Source organism: Somniosus microcephalus, chromosome 2 (assembly GCF_052327205.1).
Source record: "Somniosus microcephalus isolate GS21.2 chromosome 2, FLI_Smic_1.0, whole genome shotgun sequence".
Classification (NCBI taxonomy): Eukaryota; Metazoa; Chordata; class Chondrichthyes; order Squaliformes; family Somniosidae; genus Somniosus; species Somniosus microcephalus.
Genome location: NC_140988.1, coordinates 160,962,488 through 160,978,106, shown reverse-complemented (window position 1 = coordinate 160,978,106; position 15,619 = coordinate 160,962,488). Strand labels below are relative to the sequence as shown.

At 40.7% G+C, this 15,619-nt stretch overlaps 1 protein-coding gene across 1 annotated transcript in view; it reads left to right on the top strand.

Moving 5' to 3' along the window:
- The window catches only part of wdr1 (WD repeat domain 1), a 49,526-nt gene extending 34,196 nt beyond the window's left edge, over window positions 1-15,330 (top strand). The window contains exons 11-15 of the mRNA XM_085965189.1: window positions 375-462; window positions 5,469-5,579; window positions 6,594-6,773; window positions 10,608-10,752; window positions 14,673-15,330. Of these exons, the coding sequence (XP_085821315.1) occupies window positions 375-462; window positions 5,469-5,579; window positions 6,594-6,773; window positions 10,608-10,752; window positions 14,673-14,782 (634 nt within the window). The 3' untranslated portion in view covers window positions 14,783-15,330. The remainder of the gene's footprint in view (window positions 1-374; window positions 463-5,468; window positions 5,580-6,593; window positions 6,774-10,607; window positions 10,753-14,672) is intronic.
- Window positions 15,331-15,619: the final 289 nt, after the last annotated feature.

The window sequence follows — 15,619 nt, the reverse complement described above, 5'->3', positions numbered from 1 at the left end:
AGCTAATCTAATTTTTGTGCATGATGTCTCCAAGGGACAACATGTAGAAGAGGAATTGTGGATTCGGAGTTTACAATGCTCGGGTGGGAAGGGAAGCCATTGCTGGAGATGATCTGGCTATGGAACGCGAAGGAAGTTCTACAGAGCTGGATAACAGAGGAGAGGCTTTGGCGGTGCATGGTGTAGGTGCTCATGTCAAAGGCTGCAGAGAGGGTGAGGAGAGATAATGCACCCTGGTCATTCAAAAGTGTGTGTGTTAATTTTTTCTTCAAGTCAAGGTTTTTATTTGCTTTAGACATACTGATGGGATGATGTCATGTTAAAACACAGAGCAATTTTGTTATCTACTTGGTATTCTCACTGAACATTTATAGTGCCCAAGACACAGTAAAGATGGATACCCAACCCAAGAATGTAGCAGTTGGTCCTGGTGGCTATACAGTGGTTGTTTGCATTGGGCAGGTAATTTTTTTTAAAATATTGCCTACTTGTGGATAATATGCAGATTTGAAAAAGTAATTTAAAGCATTACATCTAATGTATGTAACTGTGCTTTCTTTAAAAACATTTTATTTTTTCAAATTGATCAGCTTTGTCTTAACAGTGCTTGTAATAAGAACATAAGAAATAGGAGTAGGCCAATCGGCCCCTCGAGCCTGCTCCGCCATTCAATAAGATCATGGCTGATCTGATCCTAACCGCCAATCCACTATCACAGAACCATCTCCTGAATCTAACAGAATTAGACACACGAAATAGGAGCAGGATCAGGCTACACGGCCCCTGGGCCCGCTCCGCTACCCACAGGGCCATGACCGATCCGAACCTAGACTCATGTCCAAATTCCTGCCCGTAACCCTTAATTCCCTTTACTTCTAGGAAACTGTCTCTTTGTTTTAAATTTATGTAATGATGTAGCTTCTACAGCTTTTTGGGGCAGCATATTCCATGGACCTACCACCCTCTGAGTGAAGTAGTTCCTCATCTCAGTTTTGAAAGAGCAGCCCCTTATTCTAAGACTATGCCCCCTAGTTCTAGTTTCACCCATCATCGGGAACATCCTCCCCGCATCCACCCGATCCAACCCCTTCACAATCTTATATGTTTCAATAAGATCGCCCCTCATTCTTCTGAACTCCAATGAGTAGAGTCCCAATCTACTCAACCTCTCCTCATATGTCCATCCCCTCATCCCCGGGATTAACCGAGTGAACCTTCTTTGTACTGACTCGAGAGCAAGTATGTCCTTAAGTATGGACACCAAAACTGTACGCAGTATTCCAGGTGCGGTCTCACCAATACCTTGTACAACTGAAGCAATACCTCCCTATTTTTATATTCTATCCCCCTAGCAATGAAAGCCAACATTCCATTGGCCTTCTTAATCACTTGCTGCACCTGCATACTAACTTTTGAGTTTCGTGCACCAGGACCCCCAGATCCCTTTGTACTTCAGTACTTTCCAGTTTCTTGCCATTAAGATAATAACTTGCTCTACGATTTTTCCTGCCAAAGTGCATAACCTCACACTTTCCAGTATTGTATTCCATCTGCCAAATCTCTGCCCACTTACTTAGCCTGTCTATGTCCCCTTGCAGGTTTTTTATGTCCTCCTCACTCACTACTTTCCCTCCCATCTTAGTATCATCTGCAAACTTTGATATGTTACACTCGGTCCCCTCCTCCAAATCGTTAATATAGATTGTAAAGAGTTGGGGACCCAGCACTGACCCCTGTGGAACACCACTAGTTACTGATTGCCAGTCTGAGAATGAACCATTTATCCCAACTCTCTGCCTTCTGTTAGATAGCCAATCCTCTATCCATGCCAGAATATTACCCCCAATCCTGTGATTTTTTATCTTAAGCAATAATCTTTTGTGTGGCACCTTGTCAAATGCCTTTTGGAAGTCTAAATACACTACGTCCACTGGTTGCCCTTTATCCGCCCTATACGTTACTTCCTCAAAGAACTCCAGCAAATTTGTCAAACATGACTTCCCCTTCATAAAACCATGCTGACTTTGTCCTATTAAATTATGATTATCCAAATGTCCTGTTACTGTCTCCTTAATAATGGACTCCAAAATTTTACCTACCACAGATGTTAGGCTAACCGGTCTATAGTTTCCAGCCTTCTGTCTACTGCCCTTTTTAAATAAGGGTGTTACATTAGCAGTTTTCCAGTCTGCCGAGTCCAGGGAGTTTTGGAAAATTATTACCAATGCATCCACAATCCCTACCGCCACTTCCCTCAAGACCCTAGGATGTAAGCCATCAGGTCCAGGTGATTTATCCGCCTTGAGTCCCATTATTTTACCGAGTACCACTTCCTTAGTGATTTTGATCGTGTTTAGCTCCTCCCCCCCCCCCCCCCCTTTAGCCCCCTGTTTGTCCAGTGTTGGGATATTCTTAGTGTCTTCTACTGTAAAGACTGATATAAAATATTCATTCAGTGTTTTTGCCATCTCCATATTTCCCACCATTAATTTCCTGGTCTCATCCTCTAAGGGACCAACATTTACTTTAGCCACCCTTTTTCTTTTTATATAACTATAAAAACTCTTACTATCTGTTTTTATATTTTTTGCTAATTTACTTTCATAATCTATCTTCCCTTTCTTAATCAATCTTTTTGCTATTTTTTGCTGTCTTTTAAAGTTTTCCCAATCCTCTATCCTCCCACTAGATTTGGCTACCTTATATGCCCTTGTTTTTAGTTGAATACTATCCTTAATTTCTTTGCTTAGCCACGGATGGCTGTCTTTTCTTTTACACCCTTTTCTTAGTGGAATATATATTTTTTGGAAGTTGTAAAATAACTCCTTAAATGTACACCACTGATCATGTATCGTCTCACCCTTTAATCTATTTTCCCAATCCACTCTACTCAATTCCGCTCTCATACCTTCATAGTCTCCTTTATTCAAGCTTAGCACACTTGTTTGAGATCCAACCTTTTCACCCTCTAATTGAATATGGAATTCAACCATGTTATGGTCACTCATTCCAAGGGGATCCTTCACTAGGACATTTTTAATTAATCCTGTCTCGTTACACAGGACCAAATCTAAGGTTGCTTGCCCCCTGGTCGGTTCAGTTACATACTGCTCAAGAAACCCATCCCTAATACACTCAATGAACTCCTCCTCAAGGCAGCCCTGCCCAATTTGATTTGTCCAATTAATATGATAGTTAAAATCCCCCATAATTATAGATGTTCCCTTATTACAAGCCTCAACTATTTCCTGATTGATACTCCGTCCAACAGAGTTGCCACTGTTTGGAGGCCTATAGACTACGCCCACTAGTGTTTTTTTCCCCTTATTATTCCTTACCTCCACCCAAACTCTTTCATTATCCTGATCTTTTGACCCAATATCATTTCTCTATTAGTGATTCCTTCCTTTATTAACATAGCCACCCTACCTCCCCTTCCTTCCTGCCTGTCCTTCCTGATCGTTAAATAACCTGGTATGTTTAATTCCCAGGCATTGTCACCCTGCAGCCATGTTTCTGTAATGGCCACAAGATCATGCCCATATGTAGTTATTTGTGCCATTAACTCGTCTATTCAGATAGAGAACTTTCAAAAATGTTTTGTGACACTTAGTTCCTGCTTTTGCCCTTTTTATTACTTTACCTTTCACTCCATACCTTCTGCCCCTTCCTGACACGCTCTGGTTTTTAATTTCCCCACTGCTACCTAAGTCTATGACCTTCTCTGTTGTCATTTTTATTATTTGCTCTCTAGGAACCTCCCCCCTCAGTAGTTAGTTTAAAGCCCTCTCTACAGCCCTAGTTATATGATCCGCCAGGACTCTAGTCCTAGCACTGGCCAAGTGAAGCCCGTCCCAACGGAACAGCTCCCTCCTGCCCCAGTACTGGTGCCAGTGTCCCAGGAAGCAAAACCCATTTCTCCCACACCAGTCTTTGAGCCACGCATTTAACTCTCTCTAATTTTATTTGTCCTAGCCAAATTCGCTCGTGGCTCAGGTAATAATCCAGAGATTATTACCCTTGTGGTTCTGCTTTTTAATTTGGCCCCTAGCTGCTCAAACTCCCTCAGCAGAACCTCCTTCCTTGTCCTATCTATGTCGTTGGTACCAACATGGACCACGACAACTGGATCCTCCCCTTCCCACTCCAAGTTTCTCTCCAGTCCAGAGGAGATGTCCTTAACCCTGGCACCGGGCAGGCAACACAGCCTTCGGGACTCTCGCTCTCGGCTGCAAAGAACTCTATCTATCCCCCTAACGATACTATCCCCTACCACTGCAACATTTCTTTTAACTCCCCCCCACTTGAATGGCCACCTGCTCCACAGTGCTGTGGCCAGGTTGCTCATCCTCCCCGCAGTCCCTGTTCCCATCCTCACAGGGAGTAAGAGCCTTGAACCTGTTGGACAAGTGCAAGGACTGTGGCTCCTCCAACACTACCTCCTGGATCCCCGTACCTGCCTCACTTCTAGTCACACCATCCTGACCCTGGCCACAGACTACATCTGAATTAATTAATCTAATTGGTGTGAATACCTCGTGATAGAGTCCAGGTAACTCTTCCCCCTCCCTGATGTGTCTGTGTTTGAAGCTTGGACTCCAGCTCTTCAACACGGAGCCGGAATTCCTCGAGCAGCCAACACTTACTGCAAATGTGATCACCGTGAGCATCAATGGTGTCCACCAGCTCCCACATATTGCAGCAGCAACACATCACCTGATCTCCCATTCTATGTAATTAATTAAATTTATTAATATTATTCTTAAATACCTTCTGCCCCGATTCTAGATGGTGAATATCACACCTTAGAAGCTATAAACCAAAGAGACTTAAGCTTATAAAGGGAGAAATACTCACCAACCAATCACTTACCCGCTTTCTGGTGACGTCACACTTGGATTACTTTTTACCTCTCCTTCCCTCCGAGTTCCCAGACTGGAGACTGGTAGGCCATACCTGGTTTCTGGGACTTTTATAGCCCCGCTGCTGCTGCTGAAACACCCGCCGACGCTGTGAGGCCTTACCTGGTCTCTGGGGCTTTTATAGCCCCGCTGCTGCTGCTGAAATTCCCGCCGACGCTGTACAATGTATAATTGCATCTCACTCTGCTTTATAGATATACATTTTTGGCTTTTTTATCATTAAATATAGGGCTGTCTTTAATCCATGCACACAAAATCAAGTCTTAACAGCAGGTAGTGGAATGTGGAACTGTGGCCACATTTGTGACCATTGCAAATGGTACATCTTACATCCATAAAATGTATAATGCACATTTTATTGGTCACAACTTTGTTCTGTCCCCTATCAATGGAAAAAGTGGAAAAAGCAGATTTGTTAGTTCATAATTTTTAACTGGCCAAATTAAAATGGATCAATTAGCTTGTGACTCTTAAAATCTGTGTTTATGTTCAATCTGCAACCAAGAACTTGTATAAAGAGGGTACTAAATATACTTGTCTGTTCAGATTGTACTGCTAAAGGACAAGAAGAAGGTTTTTGCGATTGAGAATCTTGATTATGACCCGGAAACTGTAGCAGTTCATCCTGGAGGAGTAACTGTGGCTGTGGGAGGAAATGTAAGATACTGCCTTCTGTTCATCGCTGTTGGGAAAGTATTTGAAATTTAGTTGAAACTTATTTTAACTGAGTAAACTTGCTATAGAAACTTGTTTAATTGAAATGTAATTGTGCCAGAATGTGCACCAGCTATACATTCTCAGAAAACAATTTTTTTTAAATGTGTGCCATATACGTATGAAGATACATTTTATTTCTATAATTTGGATTACAGGAAACTTTCGTTTAACCGGCGGTTAAAAGTCCGGAAAGCTCTATCTACCGGCAAAATTCAGGAGCCGTTTTCTATAAGTTTTTTACTTCTTGTTGCTTTTTTTTTCCCAGTCAGGCTCTGCAAGGTCTGTAGCTAAGCAACAGCTTCAGCTAGAGACGCTTGCAGCTGCAGCCGACTGTTTTGAAGCTGTTGCTAAGCAACAGGGTTTGTTGATTCACACGGAGCTGAAAAGCTCTATGTTTCAACATTAGCGCTGGTTTATACGGCAGTTTTGATCTAACGGCACCAGCTCGGTCCCGTTAGTGCCGGATACCAGAAAGTTTCCTGTAATATGCTTGTCATATAAATTTACTGTTCTAATTTCCCTGGGTCATTTTTATATTGATATATCCACTTTAATTGCCGGTGATAATTAGTGTTGTATTAAAATGGTCAGCTTCTGGTTGCAAATGAATTTACACTTGGTGGCTTTTGCTTGCGTGATTCAGTTGAATTTTTAAAATTCTCCCGAAATTCATGTTGGTTCTAAATTTTAACCTTTATGATAATTGAATAGATAGATCTAAAATAAGTCCCTAGTTCATTTGTAGATGTGCATCTGTTTACAAGAAAAGTGCATCATGGTATAATAGAATGTAGTAAAATATATTTTTAATAGGCAAGGTTTGTTCTGACATTTGAGTTCCATGCGGTATCATTGCTTTCTGCCTTTTTTTAAAAAAAAGTATACAAAGTTTTAAGTTGCAGAAAACCATTCCATAATTGTAACAATTTTCAAACTGTTTTTCTTTACCATTAGGATGGTAAAGTACACCTGTATTCTATTGAAGGAACTACACTGCAGAAAAACGATTGTGTTTTGGATTTAGCTAATGACACCGTTGTGACTGCTACTGCTTATTCACCTGATGGTGCTGTCCTTGCAGTCGCTGCTACAAATAAAGTCGTAACAGTATTTACTGTTGCAGATGAATATAAGGTAATTCTATTTCTTGCAATAAGTTTAGAAATGACTGTTTTAACATCCTAAGGTGGGTACAGGATTGTTGTATAGTACTTATATTCTAAGTTTTGATTCGCTTATGGGCTAAGTTATTGGCCCAGATTTTGCAGTGACTAATGACAGCAAACTGTCAGTGATCGCTGTCATAACCCCTCTGAAACTGACTGCAACTTCAGGATTTGGCGCATGTGCATCTAATGCAGAAATCCTGAAGTTGAAGTCAGTCATTCACTGCTCCGACCGAGGCTGCGCTGTCTACCCCTCACCCCCAAATAGCCGGCAATCCGTATAATTCGTGGAACTTGGGCTTTTCTGCGCTGATATTACGATTAAGTACCCCATTAAATGTTAAGCCTTGTTGGAATAGGTGTAACTAGGGATTTGACTGCTAAACAAAGCCTTGAAAAACTAATTTTTATATTTGTGGAATGTCAAATTTCTACATTATGATAAATTACAATTTTTTCCAAAAGTTTGTTCATGATATTTCAGCTTCTACTTTATTATCCCTATGTGAAAGTCCCAATCTTTATTTCGCTCTAACATTTTTAAAAAGTAGGGTTAAAGAGAGCTTTTCATTTCCTAGTTTACGGTCTCTGAGAATTCTTCAATGTGCTTAGCTGCTGAGACAGCTTGTTGACATCACTGCAGCTGTTCGCTGGGAATCCCATTACACTGCGCTACAATGAATTGCACATTGAGAAAGGCAAACTTCTTGCCACAGTGATCAAGATCTCTGTAGGCACCTTCGGGGCCAGTGGCGAGTGCCTTTGCTTCACCACTGACTGCAAATTTTGGGCCAGTATTTTTTCATATGTAACCTTTTTTTCAGCAAAAAAAAGTTTCATGCTTGTTCATTAGACCTCCCCAAAGTTAATTAAACCAGAAGATTGTTTTCTTGATCCACAATGTCCTGCTTCAACATTTAGTCTTTGTAAGTAAGTTTAAGTTTCACATGCTCATCCTCAACCAGGCTCTGCAAAACCATGGCATCCTGTTCGACCTAGAGCTGACTATTAAACACCACTTTCCGATCCATCATCAAGACTGCTTATTTCCACCTCTGCCCATGCCCCCCCCCCCCCCCCCCCCACGCCAACTGCAGCTGAAACCTTTATCCATACTTTAGTCACATCTAAGATTCTCCTCTTTAGTGTCCTCCTTGCCAGCTTGCCAACTTTCACCTTCTGTAAACTCCATCTTGTCCAATACTTAACCACCCATATGCTACTTGCTCCATCATCCCCATACACTCAGACCTATATTTCAGCGTTACCCAATGCATCAAATTCAAAACTTTTATTCTCATTTTAAGCTACCTTCATGGTGCCATTCAACCCTTTGCAACCTCCTTCAGCCTTTAATTCACACTCTTCAGTGTACTGGCTAATCTTTTGTGCATCCCTTCACCCCATCGTTTTGTGGTAGAGGTTTCGGCTGCCTCCGCCGTATAGTCTGGAATTCTCTTAAACTCTCCACTCTTTTTTAAACCTTCCCAAAACTTTTGGCCAAGTCTTTTGTCATCTCGCCCAACTGTCCAACTATGGCTTAGAGTTCAGTCCTTTATTCACTTTATTTTTTCCTCCCCCACCCCACCTTACTCCAGAAAGCACCTTGGGACATTTAAAGTTACTATATATAAATGCAAGTTGTTAAGTTTGTTTGTTGAGATGGGCTCGAATGCCTGAGGAATCTAAAATTTAAATTGTACTTTCTGTATGTACAGTAAAATTTACTATAGTTCAGCTTCCATACATTATGATCAAATCATGGGATGAATTAAAGCAATAGAGACTCTTTCTCATTGCTGAGGTAACTTCATAAACCATAGCCCAATTATTGCCTTGTAGCACAACAGTATTTGAGTTGTGTTTGTATATAATGTGCTGTGGGAGAGTTGATCTTTGCTGTAATATACTTATGATTGACTTAACCTTTTTTTTAATCCAAATCTCGTTCTTTCCATGATTAAGCAGAGATGGTCACCAGGGGAAATAGAATGATGTACTTTGACATTCATGTGACCTTCCCTTTCTTGGAGATCTTTTTCCCCACTAGTTGTGCCAGTGCTGCCATTTTGTACTAGCTTCCTAAATAATTCTGTTGGCACTTGCACTAAGTGTGGAACTAAGTCTCTCAAATCAGGAAGACCCCAGGTTTTTGATTGATTTGAGCTTAGATGGCAATAAGGGGTGCTACAGTTGGCCTCAATGTCCCTGGACTTGGAGGGAGGGGAAAGCACACCCAGAGGTCCTACTCCTAATAATTATCTCGGTCTCTTCTGCCCATTGGAAGAGAAGGGAACCTCCCTGCATGCTTTGACTCCCTCAAGCATATAGAGGGAGTCATGGGAGAGCCTGGGTGCAGCTATGCACCTCTGCAGTGCTGGTCAGTGTTTGCAACACCTCAATGCTGTAGAACACTGACAGCACAACTGTCAAAATAAATTTGCGCATGGTCCCTTTCAGGAAACGGGCTGATGATGCGTTGTGATGTCATCAGACCCGCTTCCTTCAATTAGCTGGCAAACGTGCTGAGCGGGCTTAATGAGCCCAATAAACGTAAAATCACAGCAGGCTGGCAACAGCAGCGAGGTCGAGACCTGCCACTGACCCGCCGAGGTATGGTAAATCGCGGCCATTGTTTCCCCTGGCTGGAGAGTCTAGAACTCCGGGCATAGTCTCTGGATAAGGGGTCAACCTTTTAAGACTGATGAGGAATTTCTTCACTGAGGATTGTGAATCTGTGGAATTCTCTGCACAAACGGGCTGTGGATGCTCAGTCGTTGAGTATATTCAAGGCTGAAATATAGATTTTTGGACTCTAGAGGAATCATGGGATATAGGGATAGGGCAGGAAAGTGGAGTTGAAGTCGAAGATTAGCCATGATCTTATTGAATGGTGGAACATGCTTGAGGGACCATGTGGCTTACTCCTGCTCCTAATTCTTATGTTCTTAGGTACTTGACCATTCATTTGTTGGAGTTGTGCTGTAGGCTATGAGATATGCTCCCTCAACTTATTGGTTGATCTTGTGCACCCAGTGGATAAGACCTTCATTCCATTAATAGACGATATTGAAATCCCAGTGAGAAGACCATGTGCTAACCGTTGTGCACCAGTTTGCTGAGACAGCCTTGTCAAACACTTTCTCAAGTGGGATGTGTCCATAGAGTGTGTGCACTCCATATAGGGTAAACAAAGACTACCTGAGTGATTTCTTAGTAGCTTAGTTTGGAAACTTTTAAATGTAGGTATCTGCATGTGTCAGATACCCAGCTGATAAAAGAAATGACTTGTATGGGTCCACTCCTAGATCATCCTTTAAACAGAGTGTCAGATTGACTCCATATAGCAATGCAGTGCTTGAGGAGACCTGCAATGCAGGATCTTTGTGGAAAGGAAATTCAGAAATAAAAACATGTAGTATTCCCCTATGTTCCACAGTAAAATACATTCTGGTGCCAGTTTGGGCCCAATGACTTGCTATACAAGTGGGAGTGAAATGATTGCTTCACCATGTTGCCCTCCAGCAAAAAAAAAAACTAGAATATGGGAGATGGCAAATGATTGTTTCTGTGCATTTTACACTTCCACAATAGTACGAAATCTCAGGGTTGAAAATATTGATAAACTGCCAGAGTTTTTTAGACTTTTATACATTCAGTTTTAATATTGGCTATGTTCAGAAATGTCTGTCATTGTGGAAGATTGTATTTTTAATTTCTAGTCATGGAATATTTTTATATATTGGGAGGGGGAAGGAATATTGAACTGAACTGTATTGTAACAATGTGTGTATTTTAACAGGTGGAGAATAGATACTATGGACACCATGCTAAAGTTGCCTGCTTAGGATGGTCTCCAGACAGTCAGCACTTTGCAACTGGTGGGATGGATGGATTAGTCTTTATCTGGACCCTGAATAATCCAAATAAGAGATTCAAAATCTCAGGTATTTATAATCAAGCTTTAAAATGTGCCTTTTTTTTAATGGATGAGAGGTTCGAATTGAGTTTGCTAGGGTATATTGGATGATGGCATTTTAATTGTTGACACATCTTTGCTTTTCTCACCTAGTCCCTGCATCAGCCACTCCTAAGTCAGGTATAATATAGCATAGTAACAACAGTGGATTTTAGCTCCAACCTGAGCAAAGCATCTAATGCAGTATTTACTGATTATTTCTACATCCCACACCAGCCATCATTCTGGTCTCCTAAGTGAGATTGCCTATTTGCACTGGAGTACAGGCAATCTTTGTGAGGATCTCGGTTGGGTCTGCCAGAACTCAGCACACAAGCCATTATGACTAACTGAGCGATCAGTCTTGGATGTGCAAGAACAATGTGCTTACACCTTTGTGCCACCCAGGCAACAAAGTGCCTTATTTTTAAACAAAACATTAGAAGCTATTGAATATTCACTAAGCATTTGAGCATAATGCTGTTTTGGTTTTTTTAATTAGGTACTTTCTCCTTTGTGTTTTCCAAGATTGAATATCATACTTCACACCACAGAAAAACACCTGTAGAGGGCACATTTCCTGGGGGGGTTCTCACTTATTCGCCAGAGGGCACATTTCCTGGGGGTTCTCTCTTATTCGCCATGACATTAGTGGAAGAATCACAGAAACCCTGTGAAAAACAGACAACCTCTATGGAAATTTTTTACAAAAGAAAATCTACTTTGTAGAAAATAATTATGTAAAATAATGGAACCAATTACAGTAGTAAACTTCAGAATTATCTGTACAATAATAACACCGTAAACAGCACCCAACATAAATTTAGAAGGGGGAAGATCCTGCCTGACCAAGCTGCTTGACTTTTCAAGAAACAACATCCCAAATTAACTTTGGAAATCCCTAGGACATGAGGAAAATGCTGGAATCCATCGTTAAGGAAGTAGTATCAGGGCACTTAGAAAATCATAACATGATACATGATTAGGCAGAGTCAACATGGTTTCATGAAAGGGAAATCGTGTTTGACGAATTAAGAGTTTTGAGAGGATGTAACTAGCAGGGTAGATAAAGGGGAACCAGTGGATGTCGTATATTTGGATTTCCAAAAGGCATTCAATAAGGTGCCACAAGGTTATTACACAAGATTAGGGCTCATGGGGTTGGGGGTAATATAGTAGCATGGATAGAGGATTGGTTAACAGACAGAAAACAGTAGGGATAAACAGATCTTTTTCAGGTAGGCAGGCTGTAACTAGTGGGGTGCCACAAGGATCAATGTTGGGGCCTCAGCTATTTGCAATCTATATTAATGACCTAGATGAAGGGATCGCGTGTAAAGTATCCAAGTTTGCTGATGCTACAAAGCTAGGTGGGACAGTAAGCTGTGAGGAGAGCAGAGTCTGCAAAGGGATATAGATAGACTAAGTGAATGGGCAGTAAGGTGGCAGATGGAGTATAATGTAAGGAAATGTGAGGTTATTCACTTTGGTAGGAAGAATAGTAAAATAGAATATTTTTTAAATGGTGAGAAACTTTCAAATGGGTGTCCTCGTACAAGAAACACAAAGCTAGCATGCAGGTACAGCAAGCAATAAGGAAGGCAAATGGCACGTTGGCTTTTATTGCAAGGGGGTTGGAGTACAAGAGTAAGGAAGTCTTGCTACAATTGTACAGGGCCTTGGTGAGACCACACCTGGAGTACTGTGCACAGTTTTGGTCTCCTTATCTAAGGCAGGATATACTTGCCTTGAAGGCGGTGCAACAAAGGTTCACTAGATTAATTCCTGGGATGAGAGATTGTGTAGAATGGGTCTATATACTCGAGTTTAGAAGAATGAGAGGCGATCTCATTGAAGCATACAAGATTCTGAAGGGGATTGACAGGGTAGATACTGAGCGGTTGTTTCTCCTGGCTGGTGTGTCTAGAACTAGGGGGCATAGTCTCAGAATAAGGAGTATGCCATTTAAAACTGAGATGAGGAAGAATTTCTTCACTCAGGGTTGTGAATCTTTGGAATTCTCTGCCCCAGAGGGCTGTGAATGATGAGTCTTTGAGTATATTCAAGGCTGAGATAGATTTTTGGACACTCCGGAATCAAGGGATGTGGAGATCGGGCAGGAAAGTGGAGTTGAAGTCGATGATCAGCCATGATCTTATTGAATGGCGGAGCAGGCACAAGGGGCCGTATGGCCTACTCTTACTACTTATCTTATGTACTAGTTCTATGAAAGGCTATTGGTTTAAATTCAAAATAGCGAGGTTTCAGGGTAAATCTCGGATATGGATAAGAAATTAGCTGAAGGCTAGGGAACTGCAGAACTTGTCCACGCCGCCAATGTAACTTGCTAACCAGTGCTGAGTGAGGTGTCTTGGGATTGATTGTGACCACTTGAATTTACATTGTCTTGGATTCAGAGACTAAAAGAAAATTCAGATTTGAAGATTATACCAAAACAGGACTCGGAGTAACCAATGTAACGCCTCCCTTCAAGAGGCAGAGAAGGATAAACCAGGCAATTATACACCACAAGGGTAGAGTTTTCACTAGTTATCAGCGCCATCTGGGTGGAATTGGCTGAAGCACCACAAAAGATCGAGGATTTTTAAATGTGAGTTACGCCGAAAACCACTTGCGTTGGTGTTTTGTACGATCTTTTACAGTGCTTCAATTCGGCTGAATCAGGCCCCACCCACACAGTGCCCATGCCCCCAGGTCGGAATTGAGATTCCGCCAATTGTACTGGTTCAGGAAGGTTCTTTAAATGGCATTCATTTTCTTAGGTGCATAGGCACATTTTAAAAAATGTTCATATAAAATACATTTTAATTTACTAAAACTGACCTGTACACCAATGAAATTATTAAATAGTTCAGTATAGTTTTTGAATTCATTTTCAGTAATTTTAAATCAGGTTACTCATAGGTGGAGGACTGGACACCCTTATTAAAAATCTTATTTTTGATGATCAACCCATTTTGAGCTGTATTAATAAAAATGCCCCAGGTTACCACTCTTAAATATGTCAAGGAATACTTTTGGAAAGAAAAAAAAAGAAACAATTACGTTCTATTACGCTGCCCGATTGCTCTGGTTCATCAAAGATTTAAGTTTCTGATTTATACAAATGAATTTTAGCAGAAACCTGAACTGTAAGCTAACCAGCACAATTTCGAGCACATTTTGGCCAGAAACTCTACCTGTAAATTTGTCGATTAACATTTGTTGCTGACAATTGATGAGGTTGTGTAAACCTCTGTTGTGGTTTGAACATTTATTATGTCAAATATCCAGAGATTTTTCTGACTAAATCAAGCTCTACCCTTGGAGTTCCACCAGTGACATTACTTAGTATAAACTGTGAATTGTACTAAATGCATGTGACCTGCTACCTCTCCATTTTTAAACTTTAGACTTGGAACAATGTGCAATAGGAACATAAAGAAGACAAAAATAATTTGATTTTTAAATGAGTAAATGACAGTCTGTTTATTGCTAAATAAATGTGCCTTCATTTGTTTGATTATTAGTCCAGACCACTGCTCAGCAACTATTTGCTTTTAATGCGATTGAGTCCCAACCAATGTTCCCTTTTAAGCTGCGCGACTGTGCAGCACTCTGCAGCTCCTGCGCAGCTGGCCCGCCGATTTTTAAATAGGAAAAACCGCAGATGTGCAGTATTTTGAATGGGCTGTGCACCCAAAAAAAATAAAGGGAACATTGGTCCCAACTGTCTTGCCTTCAAAACTGAATTTTACAAAATGCAAAATTTTAATTAAGTTCACGTGCTTGAAGTAGGACTAGGTATTGTTTTCTGTAGTGTGATGTCGACTATTATGCTAGCTTAATATTTTACTGCTAAACTCCCCAATCTTATGTGAATGTTTGAGCTTTTGTTTTTTTCCTTAGATACTCATCGATTATATCATGTTAGTTGTGTTGCGTGGTTGGATGAACATACGCTGGTGACCACTTCCCATGATGCTTGTGTGAAGCAGTGGACCATCACTTTCAACTGAATAAGAATTGCTGTATTTGGGGAGGGCACGTAGAATTTCAGGGACTAGGGCTGCTACTGTAGAAACTTAGCATTGAGCAGAATATTTCTTTTGCCCATTGGGCCCCATATCACAATCCTAGTTCACATTGAGAGTGTTCATATCTAATATACTGTTTTTGGAAAGCTTTAGCAGAAAAAAATTGCACGTGAAAAGCACTTGTTAACCTAATCTCTGGAGCTTAACCTCGTACGTTCAACATTCCAGAGGCAACAGCCTTATTTCTATTCATATGAAGCCCTATATGCAGCTTTTTTTTTTGTTAAAGTCCAGATCTATGAAGTTGTATTGAGTTAAATCAAGAAAGACTCTAACTACAACTAGAGAATATTTCTGTACAGTGACAAAATAATTCTTGGAAAATTGTGATCTGAATTGATGTAAGTGCAGCTACTGTATATTGTACATGTTATTTCTTTGCTTTAGAAATCTGTACTGCACAATTGTTGCCTCAGACTTTCTCCAGATGATCCGAAAAGTACATAATAAAGTTTTTAATGCTTTAAAAATGCAGCTATGTGTGGTTAGTTTGTAAGTGAAGTCTGCAGTGTTTATTCCATTAGGTGCAATCAATATTCAGTGACCCAAATGTGATATAGATGAGACTATTCAGGTACTTAATAGTAATAGTGCCATAAATGCCTATAATGTGTTGAAAAAACAAGATACAGTTTTGATTTTTGGCATCATAAAATTACTGAAACTAACAAAATTGTGAATGTGAAGGTAAGAAATGGGTGGCTTTTTGTACTTTTTAAAAAAAACGCTGACTGACGTTTGAAAACTTGCCATTCTGAG